General features: G+C 45.3%; 1 protein-coding gene across 1 annotated transcript in view; it reads left to right on the top strand.

The window, feature by feature from the left end:
• LBR (lamin B receptor) overlaps nt 1-19,186 on the top strand; it is a 62,511-nt gene that overhangs the window by 22,715 nt on the left and 20,610 nt on the right. The window contains exons 6-10 of the mRNA XM_068279680.1: nt 1,977-2,170; nt 4,429-4,483; nt 11,110-11,304; nt 15,982-16,085; nt 18,433-18,558. Coding sequence (XP_068135781.1) covers nt 1,977-2,170; nt 4,429-4,483; nt 11,110-11,304; nt 15,982-16,085; nt 18,433-18,558 — 674 coding nt within the window. The remainder of the gene's footprint in view (nt 1-1,976; nt 2,171-4,428; nt 4,484-11,109; nt 11,305-15,981; nt 16,086-18,432; nt 18,559-19,186) is intronic.

Genomic DNA, 19,186 nt, shown 5'->3' with positions numbered 1-19,186 from the left:
GCCGGGTCAGCTTGGTAGCGCTGTATATTCAGCCATCCCCTCCTCGTCCTAGTAGTCCCACGTCTGCCTGTATGTAGGCCCCGCGCGCTTGACTAGTTTCGTCGCTTTAAGCGACTCTTCAAAAGCATAATAAAACATTCCCTGTGTGTAAAAAAGTTACTTTCAGTGCAGCAAGCAGTACAAGCTTGTTCTGCTCTGCTAATTGGTTAATGTAATCATTGCTGGGCACAGTAGAAGCTCTCTACCTGGTGTCTTTACTCTGTTTAATAGATAGTCAAGTGGCAATGGCTGGGTCACTTCAGCAGAGGAGGGAGGGGGTGGAGATTGAAGAGACCAGGCAGAGAGCTTCTCCTGTGCCCGGCAATCATTACATTTGCCCATTAGCAGAGCAGCGCAAGCTTTTACTGCTCTCTACATTGAAAGTAAATGGTTTTTACACATGGAATGATATCAAATATTTGTTTAGTAACCTAAAGCCTGGTACACACATACAACTTTGATTGATCAATCATTGGCCAATTTTCCCCTTTCCATGTAGTATAAGGCTGCTTTCACATTAAGACGTTACAGGCACACGTTAGAGCAGCCTGTAACGCAGCCCCACCGCACAGTAATGAAAAATCAATGGGCTGTTCACAGTGCCCACGTTGCGTTACATTGTAACGCAGCACGTCCGTTGAGAGTGCTGCATGCTGTGCGTTATGCTGCGCACATGCTCAGTAGTGTTGGGGAGGAGTGGAGAGCGGCCAGGCACATGGCTAATTAATATTCACGGTGTGACGTGCAGTGTTTACTTCCTGGAGCGGCCGCTCTGTGCGGCGATTGGCCGGACGGGACCACGTGATGCCTCATGCGTACTCTTGGACGCCAGAGTGAGCTGCACAACGCGGCTCACTCTGACGTCCACATCAGAGAGCACCAGGCGTTGCCTTAGGGGCACGTTATGTGCCCTATAACGTCCCCTAAACGCAACGTCCTGGTGTGTAAGTAGCCTAAAAGCTTACCTGAACAATCTGCTCATAGTATTCAAAATCTGTTGGCCCCCCACAACATGCGGCAGTAAAATTGGTCAGTGATTGGCATGTGTATATGCAACTTAAGAGTAGATACTTAAAGGGTACCTAATGTGAGAGGGATATGGAGGTTGACATATTTAAGTATTTTCAAACAATGCAGTTTGCCTGGCTGTCCTGCTGATCCTCTGCCTCTAAAGCCTAGTACACACGCCTGATTTAAGTCAGTGGAGGCAGCAGATAATGAGCGCCTCAGCCGACAATCAGGAATGTGTACTGCACCCGACACCCAACTCGAGCGATCCGCCGGATGGATCTACCCAACCCCAGCAACACCGATGCATCCCCAATCCTCCCCTAACCCACAACACTGCCTCCCCCCCCACCCCCCCCCCAGGTTTCCACTGTGCGCGCCGCTTCCCTGCCCCCCGTTCCTAGTCCCTGCGCACCACCGCCGCGCCCCCCCCCCCCCCCCCCCACACACACACACACACCTACCAATACACAGCATGTGTGTGGCGTGGCCCAGCTTCTGATCCCCTGACAGGCGTGTGTACAAGCCCTAATACTCTGAGCCATAGTCCAAGAACAAGCATGCAGATCAGGTGCTCTGACTGAAGTTTGACTGGATTAGCTGCATGCTTGTTTCGGGTGTGTGATTCAGACACTACTGCAGCCAAAGAGATCAGCAGGACTGCCAGGCAACTGGTATTGCTTAAAAGGAAATACATTTGGCAGCCCCCATATCACTCTCAGTTCAAGTGTACTTTGAATTTCAGTTTAGACTAGAGGGTTTTATTTAGAAGAATCATAATCAGGAATGGTTTTATTTTCCAAGTATGATGGGCCGTACCTAGTATTAGTAATGCCACTTTAAGTTGCTGATCACCACCCTTTTTTGTCAATAGACCCCAAAGTGTTTGTTGCTGTCTGTATAATGTTACTTTATTTATTTTTCTTTAGCTGTCTTGTTTATGATGATTTTCCCGCCACCACTCTTGTACTACCTGCTATACCAGTGTATGGAGAAGGATGCGTCGCTCCTGAGCTTCTCCCCTGGCTGGACTCTGGTTCATCTATGGGACCCCACAGTTCTGGGCTATCTCACACTGTGGCTGCTTCTCCAGGCAGTGCTCTTCCTGCTTCCGCTTGGCAAGGTGAGGCGTGTAAGAACGTTTATGTGAAGACTGTAAAGCAAGCCAGAGAGGCCTCTGGGAAAAATGTTGGCTTAGTAGTGGGATTGTCTATTGGGCAGGTTCAATATAAAGCAACACTGTACTGGTTTGTTGCATCTATGTTGCATGGAGCCTTACCACCTCAGTAATGGGGCGAGCTGAACATTCTGCCACTGGCGATATTCTTGTTTCATGGGAAGCAAAACTAGGATCTGAGCAGTGGGAATCGAAAATCTAGTCAAACTTCCTAACTGTAATGTCGGGGGGGGGGGGGGGGGGGGGAAACATTAAATGAACATTCGAAGGGCTGCTCACTAGAGCGCGTGTGTAAGTAAACTGTCTATGTCCAGTACCACTAACCCCTAACGCCGATTGGCGCCGGGAAGGTGGCAGCCCCAGGACCACCTAACAAGAAAGGCGTCAAGAGCGATGGGTGGAGATTAGCGGGGATCGCACTCCATTCCGTCATCAGTCTGACACCGGCGATTGCCGCTAGTAGACTGTTAATGTAAACCGTCTATTTACATTGTACAGCGCTGCAATCTACAACTGCGCTGTACTGGAGACAGCCGAGTCACTTGGCTGTCTCCTGGAGCGGCTCCAACGCAATTATCTCTCATAGGCTGAAGCCCATGAGAGGGATTACTGTGATTGGATTTATTTTTGTGGGGGGAGGTGAATAAATAAAAAAATATGCATTTTTATAAACAAAAATATATGAATAAATTAATAAAGACCGCAGTAATCAGATGCTGCCAACAGAAAGCTCTGTTGGCGGCAAGAAAAGGGGGACATTTTCATTTGTGTGCTAAGTAGTATGGCTCTGCAGCAAGCTTTTAAAGCTGCAGAGCACTGCATTGTAAAAAATGACCTGGTCACTAGGGGAGTGTAAGCCTGTGGTCCTCAAGCGGTTAATGTTTTGTGCACAGAGTAAAGGTGCATACACACATCAGACTATAGTCTTTGGAAAATGAAAGATCACAGACCAATTTTACCCCTTTCATGTAGTATGAGAGCCATACTTACACAGTCTATTCTATGGAGCAGAACTCAGGGCTGGAACCCACAGGAGCGCTTTTAGCAGCGTTTTGGCAGCACTGCGATACGCTAGCAGTTTGCCAAAACGCTGTGCTAATGTTAATGGATGGGGCAACTTCCACAGGAGCGTTTGCGTTTCTCAGAAACGCAAACGCAGGACCTGCAGCATTTTGGGAGCGCTAGCGCTTCAATGTAAAGTATTGAAACGCTAGTGGAAACGCTCAGCAAAACCTAAACTGAGCGGTTCTGCTAGCGTTTTGCGGTGCAGCGCAATGTAACAAAATGAAAAATTATTCACACGACCAATCAGGATAAAACCGCAAACCGCAAAACGCTACGCACCCGCTGGGCAAAAAAATACAATGTTGCAAAACGCGACCGCAAACGCGCATGAATCCGCTTGCAAACCGCTGTTACAAATTGCTAGCGGTTGCGTTTAGCGTTTGCGGTTTGCAGTGGGTTCCAGGCCTCACAATCAGATAGAAATCTTTGCAAGATGCTGCACACAGACGTTGTACACATGCAACAGATCAGTATCTGCAAAAAATCCATTCCTGCAAAATGCCTTCATAGTCTATGACATCTGCAGATCCCATACACACCTTGTTTAATGGACATTCATCTGCAGATCAGACAATTATCTGCCGATCTGAAGATCTAACCTGGTGGATCCGATCTACAGATAATTGTCCGTTAAACAAGGTGTGCATGAGATCTGCAGATATCATAAACTATGAATGCATTTTGCAGGAACGGACCTTTTGCAGGAATGGATCTTTTGCAGATACTGATCTTTTGAATGTCTACAGCATCTTTGTGTGCAGCATTTTGCAAAGATTTCTGTCTGATGTGGAGTTCAGCTCCATAGAAAAGACTGTGTAGAGTATGGCTCTCATACTACATGAAAGGGGGTAAAATTGGTCTGTGATCTTTCATTTTCCAAAGACTTTTATCTGACGTGTGTACCCACCTTAAGTATCCTGTGTGTGAACACTGTGTGCACAGTGCCAACCTGAAAGTTATTCTGGGGCTGGTACCATTTTTTAATTATAAAAACTTTCGGATCAAGCAGAATTGCGATAAAGGCAGATAGAGAAATGTGTTACTTGAGGAATTTCATGAGTTCAGGTTTGCTTCAATTCACACGTATCTACCAGAAACTGAATTATTGATTTTCAGCACTGGTCACTTTTTTTTTTTAGATTGCATATGGCGCTCCACTTGCAGGCGGAAGGAGGCTGACGTACAGAATGAACGGTAAGGTTTCTAAAGTTACAGCATTACATGGTCATGGAGTTTCCATGACTTTTTAAAGTGTTATGAAACTCAGCATTTCTGCTCTGCTCTAAAAGATTATTTACAGCATAAAACTTACCACGAAAAAAAAAATTTGGTAGCAGAACAGCATTCACACAGTTAAACACAGCACTTTCTTGTTCAGTGGAAAGCTTATTTCTGATGCCAAGAGGTGATTACATTGTCTTACGTTTTACATTTCCTTATCAGCCACAAACATAAACATTCCTAGCAGTGCTGTATCTCAGCTGCATACTTAGCAGAAGTTGAGAAAGGAGAAAAATGATCACTTGATACTTTCTAACATATAAATATAGCTGCTATGCAATGGAAGATCACCAGTTGTCCACAAGATAATGTGCCCTTTTTTATGAAAATCTGGAAAGTTTGGCTGAATTCCCCTTTTGGTATTCACTTATCCTCTCCAATTGTATCCATGTTGAATATTGCAGTGTTCTCACCAGATTTTTTTTTTTTCAAGCGGGTGGCATGAAAAAATAGCCAGGTTGGGTCCGAGGGGGAAATGGGAGGGCCAGTGCAACTCTGCTTGGAAGGATGAGGAGGCAAACCGATGACAGCCAGGTGCTCAACCGGCTAAAAGCGCCTGGGTAGAACATTGTATTAGATAACCTACTTAAAGAGACTCTGAAGCGAGAATAAATCTCGTTTTAGAGCTCATAGTTGCTAAACCGCCGCAATAGCGCCGCTAAACGGGGCCCCCAAACCCTTGACCCCCAACCCCCCCACTGCTACACTTGGTCGCAGACTTGGTCGCTCCTGGAGGCAGGGCTAACGGCTGCAGCCCTGCCTCCAGTCGCATCTATCAGCGGCGCATCGCCGCCTCTCCCCCGCCCCTCTCAGTGAAGGAAGACTGAGAGGGGCGGGGGAGAGGCGGAGATACGGGGAAGAGGCAGAGATACTCGCTGACAGACGTGCGTGGGGCAGGGTTGCGGCGGTTAGCCCTGCCCCAACCAGGAAGCGTTCCCCCGCATTACGGAGGGGATTTGGGGGATCAGGGACCCCCGTTAAGCCGCGGGATAGCGGCGTTTTAGCAGGGGCACACATGCCCCTGCTAACTCTGAGGTCTGAAGCGAGATTTATTCTCGCTTCAGACTCTCTTTAAGCATTTAAAAGGTATAAGGATCACTTTCTTAATATTTACTTGGCCATCCTTCTCCCTTTGATTGCTCTGTCTTTTCTAGGGAAAAATTTGGGGGGAAAAAATGTAACTACAAAATTTAGGAAAATGGTTAATTTGTTCCTGTTTTCATGTTCATGTTGGTTTGAAATATGTCATATAATGTTTTTTCTCTATGATATGTTCAACCTAATCTTTATTTGATATATTGCTTTTGATGAAGAATTTTGAAAGCAAAAATACAATGGAAGCTTTAAAAACAGAAAAGCTACACTTTGGGAAATTGTAATGTGTAAACAGACAACATTACTTGTGCATAAGGATGGTTAATGAGATGCAAATAATGTCAAGTTGATGCAGGGTTATGCAAATTTTGTATGCAAATGTATTCAGCTTGAGGCCTGGAACCCACTACAAAACGCTTTCGCTAATCGCAATCGCTAGCGTTTTGTATGACCAGTATGTAAGCGATTTCATGAGTGTTTTAGGGAGCGATTTTAGAAAGCTTGTCGGTTGTGTAGAGATTAACGATTAGTGTTTTAAAGTCTGATTGGTCCTTTCAATTATTAATTTTGTTAGTGTAAATTAACTTTAAAACGCTAGCAAAATCGCTCCGTGCCAGTTTTGATGAGCTATTACACCAGTGATTATATACTTTACATTGAAGCGCAAATGCTAACAAAATGCTGCATGTCATGTGTTTGCAATTTTGCTAATCGCAATCGCTTCTGTGGAATTTGCACCATCCATTCACATTGGCAGAGCGTTTAGAGAAATCGCTAGTGATTTCTCACGCTCCCCAAACGCTTAGAAAATCACTAGTGGGTTCCAGCCCTGAAAGTGGACCAATCTAATTTAACCCCAGCAAGACTTGATTAATTCGTGTTTAAACTGCCTAAACTTGCATACAAAATTTGCATAACACTGCATCAATTCGACATTTGCATGTCATTGACTATCCCTACTTGTGCAAGTATGCAGGGCTGCAGAGTTGGAGCAATTTTTGAGTACTTGGAGTTGGAGTCAGTGGTTTCATAAACTGAGGAGTTGGAGTTAAATTATTTTTTGTACTGACTCCACAGCCCTGCAAGTATGTGCAAAAGAAAGTGTGATAACTGTAGGAAAACAGGTTTTCATTGAATATTATGCCAGTGTTTTATCTCGCTTTTACCATGACGTAGGCTTGATGAGGATCTTTTCTTCTTGCTGCTGTAACAAACTATTGGATTGTGCTCATTCATTTTCACTGTTATTCTGTTGATGGCTGTTGAAATGCGGTGCAACAGATGTCTGTTTTCTTCCACAGCTGCATATTAAAATGTATCCCAGATCCCCACGACTAACAAGCTGCTGCAAGAATGACTATTTTGGAACCTACTGGGCGAGAGGGTTCCAGAGTGGTCAGGAAAACAGGTCATGTGATTAGCCAATCACACTGATCACGTCTAGTGCAGTATCAGCACAATTCTGGTGCAGGCTGTATTTCTGGTGTTGGGCATGGCTTAACCTTTTGTGCAGCATAAATATTCATCTTGGACTTTAAAGAGGAGCTGTCGGCCATACTATGCCAGATAAAAAAAGACATATATAAGTAGATTAATACTAGCTCTACATCCAACTCAAGGACCGGCACCACACTGAAGGATGTAAGCTCAATTACTTTATTTCCAGCATGACAGCAACTTGCTGTCATGCTGGAAATAAAGTAATTGAGCTTACATCTTTCAGTGTGGTGCCGGTCCTTGAGTTGGATACGGTGTTGACCCCTTGGGTACTGGAGTGAGACCGAGGCACACAATTGACTGCTCAGCTTGGTGCTCTTGACCACTTTGGTGACTAGCTCTACTGACATAACTTGTGTAGTATTGCACGGTCCAAGTGTTGATTTCAGTGAACTTTATAAAACAAAAAAAGGTAAATGGAAAGAATTCTGTTCGCCAGGAGGGGCCATCTTTACTCCCTCCAGCTGAAGCCAATGGTGAGGTCATTTCCTCCCTTACTCCCCCCTCCTCCCCACACCAATAGCAAACGTTGATTGTAAATGCAGGGAATGCCTAAGGAAATGGTAGCAGGGCCGGGTTCCCCATGGATGCGGAGCGGTGGTGGCAGCCACTGCCCACATGAATCAGCGGAGATGCCTGTCGGGCTGCAGTGCGGGGAGGGGGCAGACACATACAGTCATGGGAGGCAGCCAATGAGAGGAAAAGGAGTGAGAGTGACACAGACTGCAGCCAATCAGGCTGAACTAGCTGTGTCTGTGCAGAAACTTACCCCCCCCCCCCCCCCCCCCAGCCTGCACTGCAACTTCTCTTTTGCGGCTGATTACTGGCTGGTGGCTGCGTACTAATAAGGAGCTGGGGACATGAGGATTAATCTCTGCAATGAAAAAGTAAGATTGATTTTAAAGTTATGCATTGCCTTTTTAGCATTCCTTTTATATGAACAACAGATAGAAAAAGAGAATTGAATTTGTTTTTTATGCCTAACTCTTTAACTAATTTTTTTGTTCGAGGTTTAGGGAAAAGTTTTTTTTTTTTTTTTTTTTTTGTAACCGTAAGTACAGTAATCTTATAGTTGAGTTAATCATCAATAACAAGGGTAAGGGAAACGTTATTTTCATTGGACAGAGTTCAAAGGTTAGGGACATAAGAGTGGTGGCAATAAAAAGTGTTGTGCTTTGATAATGAGGAATAGGGGAAAGTATCAAAAGCCAGGTACAGTCTATCCTACGTACCCAGCAACAGCTTCTGTTAGGGCCGCTTTGAATGTACAGTATGAATGTTCTGTTGAATTTTTAACGCAGCGCATATACAGCACATGTGAACCATGAATACATGTAAAGAGACACTAAATTATTCAGGCCTGGTTCACACGGAATCGGGACATTTGGGCGCCTGGGGCTAATGGACTATTTGGGAGCAAAATATCGGCTATTAGGCGCCAAAGAAGAAATGTGGGCGCTCGATAAATAGATAAAAGATATAAATTAGAGTTAGGCATTAGTAGAGGGAGGATTCTGTGAGAGTAGGGATAGGTTTAGTTGTAGTAAAATATCGATAGTATTTACCAATGTTTTACTATGCTTATTACGATTGTACATATATTTTCGCTTTCTTTGTTATAGACGATAATTTGCAATTTTATTAGATGAAGAAGCAATAAAAATATTGTTCTAGACAATCTTATAAAATTTTGGCTATACCTGCGCCCTTTTTCTCTGGCGCCCTTATTTGATGTATGTGGTTCACACTACCAGCGTTTTTCGAAGTGCATATTTTGAAAAGTTCTTGGTAATGTAAAGCTATGGGCGACTTTTATAAAATCACATCCTTGTAGTGAGAACACACACACAACATTACACTGGCAAGAGATTTCAAAATCACAAGCAATAAGAAAAAGCTCTTGCAGTGTGAACCTGCCCTTAGTTATTACTGTATTTTTTATGTATTAACTAATATGGTGATCATTATAGTGGTAATCCTCAAAACAACACTATTTGTAATGACAATACTATGCTAACCAATAATTTATGTAATGTCAAAATGAAAAAAAATGGTTAAAGGACAACTGAAGTGAGAGGGATTTGGAGGCTGCCCTATTTATTTCCTTTTAAGTAATACTAGTTATCTGGCAGTTCTTCTGCTCCTCTGCCTGTAATACTTTTAGCCATAGACCCTGAACAAGCATGCAGCAGATCAGGTGTTTTTGACATTGTCAGATCTGACAAGATTAGCCGCATGCTTGTTTCAGGTATGTAATTCAGACCCTGCTGCAGACAAATAGATCAGCTGGGCTGCCAGGTAACTGGTATTGTTTAAAAGGAAATAAAAATAGCAGCCTCCATATACGTCTCACTTCAGTTGTCCTTTAAAGCAGGACTATGGGCACCATATATACTGCATCTGATGCTGGGTAAACATGATGCAACTGTCCGTCTGATCAGACATGTTCAATCAGGAGCCGTTTGGACATGTACGCATGATGCAACTTCCTGTCAGATCACCCATCGATTGAATGGAAAACTACATAGTGTGTACCCAGCATTGCATGAATGCCTACACTAACGTTAACCTAAAATCTAGCTTCACAGACTAAATGTTTGTCTTTGCTGGCCTGTAGTCACATGATTGTGGCTACAGAAAGCTGCCTATGCATGCTGGGAGAGAGTTTCAGTGTCAGCTGATGGAGAAAACCTCTCCCAGCATGCAGCTGAGTTGGCAGATTCTTGTAGGCATGTGACCACAGTCCATAGAAAATGAAAGAAGGCCTTTTCTCTTCAAAGCAAAAAAATAAATTTGAAATGCTGCACATTTATGCTACAGGAGGTGTAGGGACTGTAAACCAGTTTTAATATTTCTATGTGCCAATGGTTTAAAGGTCTATTCACATCTGTTTACTTCAACCTGTGTGTTAAAAAGCACATTCCATTTGACATGCATTTTAGTGTTTGGACAGTTTCTGAGATTGTTTGCACATCTAGTCCCCATCCCTCTGCATATGATTCACAGTTTAAAGAGAACCAGAGATGAAGCACCCTCTTGTATTTTACCTTATAAATCAGTGGGAACATGACAGTAAATGCCTAATCTGCTCTGTTTCATTGTTCTCTGTTTAATCTGACTGTTATCACCTCTGATAAGAATCCCCGACTGAGCATTCAGTCTAGCTTTGCTACGGAAAGATTATAGCTGAGTCTGTCTTCTCTGGTGTCTTTTTAAGCCCAAGCCTGCCCCCTTGTGGCTCTGCTATAATGACTCAGCTATAATTATTCCCTGCAAAGCCAGACTGAATGTTCAGTCCGGGATTCTTATCACAGCTGATAACAGACACTTTTAGCAGTGAGGATGAAACATAGAGCAGGGCAGGTGTTTTCTCTAATGTTGCCTCTGATATATATGGTAAAATACTCAAGGGTGCTTCATCTCTGGTTCACTTTAAATTTGTAATTTTTAATTAAAGTGGACCTGAACTCTTGCACAGGACAGAAGGAAAGTGTAGAGAAATGCACCCTGTATGCATTTAGAGAGTTTACCCTGTGTAATCCCTCCCTCATTTGTGTCTAATCACAAGTTTTAATTTGATCCTCCCCTGTGTCACATGACTGCCTATGGCAGATAAGCAGATAAGCCCATTTGAAAACACAGGCTGTAAACAATATGTCTGCTTCCATGAATCCGGAACTAGAAACTGCAAATGTATTTGTATCAGCTGTCACAAAGAAATGTGTTTCTGTAAAGATTATTATGCTGTTGTGCATCTTTCAGAGCAGAGAGGAGTTCTGAGTTCAGATCCACTTTAACTAAAATATTTGTTTTTGTGTTTTTATTGTAACATTTTGCCTTGTGCTTGTTTTGCTGTCTGGATATTATTTTTTACATATTTATCTGTCTTGTTTTAGTTGTATGCAATTTAAGTGTCCCTCATCTAATGACTGTCCCTTTCCCCGCAGGCGTCCACACTCTGTTCCTGGCTGCCGTGTCAGTTGCTGGACTCTTATACTACAGGATTGGCTTCCTCTACGTATACCAGCATCTCCTCCAGTTTGTGACAGCCGCAGCTCTGCTGTCTATCCTTCTAGGCGTTTATGCATTTGCACGTTCATATAGAGCACCAGCAGAAGACCTTACTTTGGCCGCGTCATCCGGTAGGCATTTTTCATTTAAAGTGTACCCTAAGCAAACCTTGTGTACTAAAAAGACCAACCATACTTTTCAGAATATAAAATGCAGTTTTTCTCCCCCAAAACATTGGGGGAATAGTGGTTGCCTCTTTTATATTCCAAAGATACGGAATAAGCTATACAGAGTGCTCAGGGAAGCTACCAATATATTATACCTACTCCTGCCGCCGCAATCCTCTCCCCCTGGCTCCGGGTCCAGCTTCTTATGTGTACCTCTCCTGCAACCACCGCAATCCTCTCCCACTGGCTCCGGGTCCAGCTTCTTAGGTGTACCTCTTCTGCAACCTCCGCAATCCTCTCCCACTGGCTCCTGGTCCGGCTTCTTAGGTTTACCTCTTCTGCACCCACCGCAATCCTCTCCCACTGGCTCCGGGTCCGGCTTCTTAGGTGTACCTCTTCTGCACCCACCGCAATCCTCTCCCACTGGCTCCGGGTCCAGCTTCTTAGGTGTACCTCTTCTGCACCCACCGCAATCCTCTCCCCCTGGCTCCGGGTCCAGCTTCTTAGGTGTACCTCTCCTGCAACCACCGCAATCCTCTCCCACTGGCTCCGGGTCCAGCTTCTTAGGTGTACCTCTTCTGCACCCACCGCAATCCTCTCCCACTGGCTCCGGGTCCGGCTTCTTAGGTGTACCTCTTCTGCACCCACCGCAATCCTCTCCCACTGGCTCCGGGTCCAGCTTCTTAGGTGTACCTCTTCTGCACCCACCGCAATCCTCTCCCACTGGCTCCGGGTCCGGCTTCTTAGGTGTACCTCTTCTGCACCCACCGCAATCCTCTCCCCCTGGCTCCGGGTCCAGCTTCTTAGGTGTACCTCTTCTGCACCCACCGCAATCCTCTCCCACTGGCTCCGGGTCCGGCTTCTTAGGTATACCTCTTCTGCAACCTCCGCAGTCCTCTCCCGCTGGCTCCGGGTCCAGCTTCTTAGGTGTACCTCTTCTGCAACTTCCGCAATCCTCTCCCCCTGGCAGCACGATCCTCTTTTCTTGCAGGGTGTGCAGGGACACCGGCCGCCTGCCGCTATACAGAACTGCCAGGTCCTCCGTACTCCTATGCGTGCTAGTGTACAGGGACAGCGTGCATAGGAGTATGGAGGACGCAGCAATTCTGTGTAGCCGTAAACGGCCGGTGACCCGGCACATCCTGCAACAGAAGTGGATCGCGCTGTCAGAAGGAGAGGATCGTGGAGGATGCTGAAGAGGAACACCCAATAAGCAGGACCTGGAGACGGGGAGAAGATCGCAGCGGCATGAGCAGGTATACTATTAAAGAGAAATTGTAGTGTATTTCAGTTAATTGTAGTGTTGATGTAGTCTAGTTAAGTGCAGTGTAACGTAGTGTTGTTCGTGTAGTGTATTGCTGTGCAGGTTAGTTGGTAGGGCAGCGGGGTGTAGTGTAGTGTAACTGGTAGGTGCAACAGGGATTAGTGTAGTGTAGCTGGGCAGTGTTGTGTAGCTTAGAGACAGTTTTTTTTTTTGGGGGGGGGGGGGTAAAAGGTCCATAAGACGCCCTTGCAGTATAGAAGCACCTAGGTTTTGTTTGTTTTTTTGCCCCCTAAACCTAGGTGTGTCTTATATGCCAGAGCATCTTATATTCTGAAAATTACACTACTTGCCTACCTTACCTCTGGATCCTGTAGAGGCTTCCCATGCTGTCCTCTAGTCCCCATCGACAAGCGCAGATCTTACAGATCAATGTAGCTGGCAGCAGAAACCTCGCCAGGACGTTAATGGCTAGAGATAGCCTGAACAGTTTGCCGGCGGACAGTTCCCTGTGAACTTGGGCTGTTCGCGGTTTCAAAAAAATTTACATTAACGTCAATGGGGTGCTGACTTTAGCGGTTAATAGCAAAGCCCCCTTACGTGCTAGAAACACCAGATTTTTAGGGTATGTGGAGGAGGACAGTGGGTACAAGAGGAAACCCAATTTTCAGAAAGACATCATTTTTGAGAAAATCAATGTTAAAGTTAGAGGAAAAAAGTAGTAAAGTTACTGCACTAAAATGATAGATAATGTATTAGTGTGTGTGTGTGTGTGTGTGTGTGTGTGTGTGTGTGTGTTCAGAGTGTGGTACATATAAAAAAGAATGCCATGGGCATGCCCATGCCCCCTTTTGAACCTCTTTAACCCCCCTGGCGGTATGATTGCTGCGGCTTTTTTTTTTTAGCATGTAGCTAGCCTAGCGCTAGCTACATGCTTCCCCCCTCCCTGCGGCGTCACCCCGTCACCTCCGATCGCCGCCGGCGCCGCTTGCCCATAAGAAAATCCCGTTCTGAACGGGATTTCCTTGAGGGCTTCCCCCGTCACCATGGCAACGACCGGAGTGACGTCATCGACGTCGTGACGTCACACAGAGTCCCGATCCACCCCATAGTGCAGCCTGGCGGCGATTGGCCAGGCTGCACAAGAGGTATGCGGGGGGGCCCTGTTTAGCGGCGGGTAGTGGCGCATCTGCGGCGGGCGGCGGCGATCGGACCAAACACGCAGCTAGCAAAGTGCTAGCTGCGTGTTTGAAAAAAAAAATTATGCAAATCGGCCCAGCAGGGCCTGAGCGGCACCCTCCGGCGGCTTACCCCGTGTCCAGCACGGGGTTACCGCTAAGGAGGTTAACCACTTGTCCCCATGAAGGCTGGGACAGCCAGAATGTGGAGCCCCGACCACGTAGGGCTTCGCACCCTGAGCTATACCACCCCGCATGGTCCGTGGTATGGGGGGGCTCTGGAGGAGAGGGGCGGCCAAGCCTCCCTCTCTCCCCCAGAGCCCTTGTCCAATCCATGGACAAGGGGCTCTTGCCGTCTTGTTCTCACTGTCCTCCTTAACATACCCTGCCAATTTGGTGTTTCTAGCACGTAAGGGGGGCTTTGCTATTAACCGCTAAATTCATTGGCTGTTGAAACATTTCCCACACTCAGAACAAGAACTCTACAATCGATTTTCTCAAAAACTATAAGGTCTTTTTGCTATCAACCGCTAAAGTCGTCGGCAGTTCAACTGCCATTTGAGTTTATGGAGCCCGCTGCGAACAGCCGGTTTGCTAATATATGGGGTAAATTCACGAAACCTGAAAATTTGATGTTCGCTACATCACTACTAACGGACTGCAGCTCCCGGCATGCATTGCGATTGCCGGGGCTGCGGGGTGGAAGCACCCCAAAGGTAATTAAATGCATTTAACATTTTTGGCAAGCGCATTGCAATCGCCCCCAGTGTGAACTAGCCCTTTTTACAAGCCGTGCTTGCCATGTAACCCCTGAAGAGAATATCGCACACTCTTCCCCCCTCTCCTCCCCTTTACACACATATATTTATTTATAAGTAGAAAACCTTTGTTTATACATTTTTCTGAAAATAACCTACTGCTTTTAAGAAAGTTATAAATCTTACATAAACAAAACTGTTTATTTTAATGTATACACAAAATGTGCTGCAGGGCTGGTTCTAGACTTTCTGCTGCCTGAAGCATACTTTGATTGGCACTGTCATTGGGCCAATCACTGCATTCGATTAGTAGCAGTGACCTATCAGATGCCAATCACTGCACTTGGTCATTAGCACTGACCTATCAGATGTCACTGCTACTGATGGAGTGCAGTGATTGGCCCAATGACAGTACTGTGGTCCTGCCTGTGAGACAATTTGGTACCAGTTAGCACAAGGAGCAGTGGGCAGCTGTGATTGGCCGGTCTGGTGACAGCTCCCCTGCCAGATTGATTGATCGTATGCTAAAAGCTTCCCCTATGACCATGTCCATGGTGATCTTTCGCCAGTGATAAGATTTTACAGTAGCTTGCATTCGATAAGAGGCATATAGCGACACCTCACCAGGGATGCTCAAAAACAAAAAAAAATGTATTCGGGTGAAATCCAAATAGGTTTATTCAGATTTCATTGAATTAAATCACCTGGGGGGGGGGGGGGAGGGGGGGGGGAGGGGGGTTACTCTTACCCATCAGACGTCATCTTTGATCCGTCCCACGGTGCCTCCCACGATACGTTCCAAGCAGTGGTCACGTGATTACAAACACTTCCTCCTTCCGAGTTGAAGGAGGAAGTGTTTGTAGTCACGCGATGTGCTTGGAACGCATCATGAGAGGCGCCGTGGGACAGATCAAAGAGGGCGTTTGATGGGTAAGATTAACTCCCCCACCCGCACAGGTGATTTAATTACCTGGATGAAATCTGAATAAAACCTATTTGGATTTCATCTGGTGATCATCACTGCACCTCACCTGCTTATGATGTCATAGGGAATGGCTGCAGGTGCCAATGGTCGAATAAGGTGTGTGGATGAAGAGGGTAGTGTGTGTGCCAGGAAGACGGGTGGCAGAGCGGAAAGGAGGCAGGCGCCAGGTGGCCCAAACTGTTTGTCCAAATGCCACTTTATAGATTGTACCCCTGAATCATGCGATTCAGATTGCTTCATGGTAAGTCTGCCCTTGGGAGTGTGCGTTCCACATGTTGAGTCTAGGTGTTTGACATCTGTGTTGTATTAGTCATTGCCAAAAGTATGTAATTAATTACCTGTGTTTGTGCCATACTTTGTACAGTGCCATGGAAGGCAGTGGTGCTATATAAAACAGTAATGACTATAATGTGGTTGCAGCTTTCTGGCACACGGTCTCACAGTGGTTGCATTTTACAGGGAGTTTTATCTATACATTCTTCTTTGGACGAGAGCTAAACCCTCGCATCGGGAGCTTTGACCTCAAGAATTTCATTCAGTATCACACTGCGGTGCATGGCTGGGTAAGTTGGTTTTCTTAATGCTTTATGGATCCAGATTAAACTAGTAAAAGCAAATAAAGCAGATAAAAATCTCTGCCTCCCCCTGCATAAAAGGTAAGCTTTTCTGCATGGTTTACTCTGCAGACTCAGCTCAATACAATTAGATTTTTTTTTGTCATGGCAACAGCAATCTTATCAATTAGCTTCTGAGTGAAGTGGAAGTTTAAGTATCAACCCTTCCAGTAATTTGAAAACCAGTCATAACTTTTTTTACCCTTTTAGTTTTATGTTGTGTTTAATGTTTTAGACCAGAAATGAAATTTGAGCTTCATACCATTTTTTTATTCAAACACAACTGGCACTGGCATGTAGCCTTTTTAAAAGCAGGGCCGTGGAGTCCAATTCGACTCCAATTTCGACTTCTCAGTTTATGATACCACCGACTCCTCTAATTTGCATATAACAATCTTTTTGATTTAAAGTATGTAACATAAAAGGCATGTTAAAACTGACAAAGCTTAGGAATTTTGAAGCTTTATTAAGTTGGCATCTGCTTTTGGAAACAAAACAATGCTCTTGGCCAGTAAGCTGACTCTCTGCCCTGTCGGCCATTCCATCCCATCAGCCGGGTTCCAGCGTGCAGCTACACCACCTTGTAGAAAAAGGTGGCGGTGCTATGCCCGAGAACCCAGCTAATACAAGGTTCTAGTAAATTAGATAGGGATCCAGTAAACAGACAGTGTGTTGGGACATTCTAATTTTTAAGCATTAGCATACTCTTTGTGTTTTTTTATGTACCCCAGAGATGCATTTCAACTAAACTTAGTATATACCTATTTGAAAACTAGTCCTTGGTAAGCGTACATGTAGAGGGTGCAGACAGGAACTAAGAACATCAACTGTGGGTACGTCTGAGAGAGTGATATGCAGGTTCTCTGCAGGAGAATAAGGGGTTAATCCTCTACTTATATTACATTTCCTCTACTATTATATTTTGATTGTAATCCCACTTTGAAGGACATCTGAGATGGAAGATAAATGGAGAAAATTTTTTTTATCTATTCTCCTCCTACAAATGACTTTTCTAGCTATCCTACGACTTTTTATATTTAAATCAAGTTTATAAGTTTTTTTACTTTTTCATTGTCTCTGCTCAGTTTTTTTTTTTTTTTTTTTGCTCAGTGACACCTTTACTGAAGAATGCCAGAGCTCAAATCTATGAACTATTGACCCTTTTTTATCTGTTTTCTGCTTTCAGAAGCCATTTACTGGCAGGAAAGTATTTTATGGCTGTAATTACTTTTCAGTAATGCTATATCGGGGGGGGGGGGGGGGGGGGGGGGCGCAAAAAAAAAATGGGCGTGGCCATGCCCGGATGTGGGCGGTGACATAGCAGGAAAGGGTGTGGACAGGATGTGGGTGGTAACAGGAAAAGGCAGATCTAGCCACAAATGCAATGAGATTGGCAGCAGATCTAGCCACAAATGCTATGAGATTGGCAGCACATTTTACCACAAATGCTATGAATGAGATTGGCAGCACATTTTACCACAAATGCTATGAGAGTGGCAGCACATTTTACCACAAATGCTATGAGAGTGGCAGCACATTTTACCACAAATGCTATGAGATTGGCAGCACATTGCCAAATAGCAGGCAGGCAGGCAAAGTAAGAAGTAAAAGACAAAATTTTAAATACCTGCAATCTCCTCTGGCGACCTGGACCCGACCTCCTCTCAGGAGCTGTCCACAGCAGCAGCCAGGCACAAGGCGTGATGTCTCCGACTCCCAGTCAGGAGTCCCCTCCACGTGTCAGCCAGCCAGATGCAGCCCAGGCAGCCGCAGCCCCAGGCAGGTGGCAGCTCCCCCAGGCCCCAGCACAGAACGCTCGGCTCATTCGCTCGCTTGCTCCAACACGCGGGCAGTGCGCAGTGGGCTTCCGCCAATGGCTCCAGGCGGGGGGTGGAGTCAAGCAGCGTGATGGAGCCACGCACCAGGGCACGCCACGGCCGGCCGCCTCAGTCCCCCTGTCTGATTGGATAGGCAGACCGGCCGGTGGAGTGCGTGCCGCGGGGGCGGATTGAGTAAAAAATAAACATGTTGCAGGCTTTGGCGGGCTTCGGGGGGTCGGATTGTGGAGGTCGGCGCGTGGGCCGTAGTTTGCCCATCCCTGGCCTAGTTATTTGTATGGTTCGCACCGTACATACACGTCTATCTCATCATGTCACATACCACCTTGGTTGTCCTTTTAACGTACATAAAAGTTCTTCCCTGCTGGGGCTTGGGCTTTAGATATCATGTGATATTTAAATTTCAAGTATACTGTATCTTATCATTTCATGCCTTTTTGAATTTGGTTTTTTTTTAGGTTTTCCTCAACTTTGTTATGCTTTTGGCTGAAATGGAGACTCGTGGTCTGGAGATACCGTCTCTATCTATGATCCTGGTGAACAGCTTTCAGCTGCTGTATGTCCTCAACTTTTTTTGGAACATGGTAATTACCAATTAGTTCTCTACATTCCAATCTGTGTTCATTCACTGTTTTCACTTAATTACACGTGCTGCTTCCATGCTATGGATCATGTTTATACCACTCCTGGCTCAGTACATGATTTAACCACTTCCCCTCCCCTGGGACGAGTATCTACGTCCCTTCTTTACCTTTGGAGGGACGTAGATACTCCTCCCTTGCCGCCATGCACTCCCGCTCACTCCCGCGCTCGTTCTCGTTGCCGATCTGTGTGTGTGTGTGTGGGGGGGGGGGGGGGGTAAATGTATGGGAACATTAATCCAAGTCCCCGTGTGAATGATTGCCGCGATCATTGAGATGCTGCGTCATTCACAGAAACCGAAAGCAACGTGGCCACGCATTGCTTATTGTTTAGCGTACTAATAGTATGCACCAGAAAGTAATGCTTGAGGACATCTTGTGGCCAAATAGTAAAATTACACCTACATACAATTTTTATTTTTCATAAAAAGTCCAACATTTACATTTCAAAATTAAATCTTTCCATCCCACACTCACCATTAGTACCCATAAAAAAAACATAAATAGTTACCTTAGGGACTGAACTTTTTTTAATATGTATGTCAAGAGGGTATATTACTGTTTTTTTTTG

The sequence above is a fragment of the Hyperolius riggenbachi genome, chromosome 4, assembly GCF_040937935.1.
Source record: "Hyperolius riggenbachi isolate aHypRig1 chromosome 4, aHypRig1.pri, whole genome shotgun sequence".
Taxonomy (NCBI): Eukaryota; Metazoa; Chordata; class Amphibia; order Anura; family Hyperoliidae; genus Hyperolius; species Hyperolius riggenbachi.
This window is presented reverse-complemented; position numbering and strand designations above follow the sequence as displayed.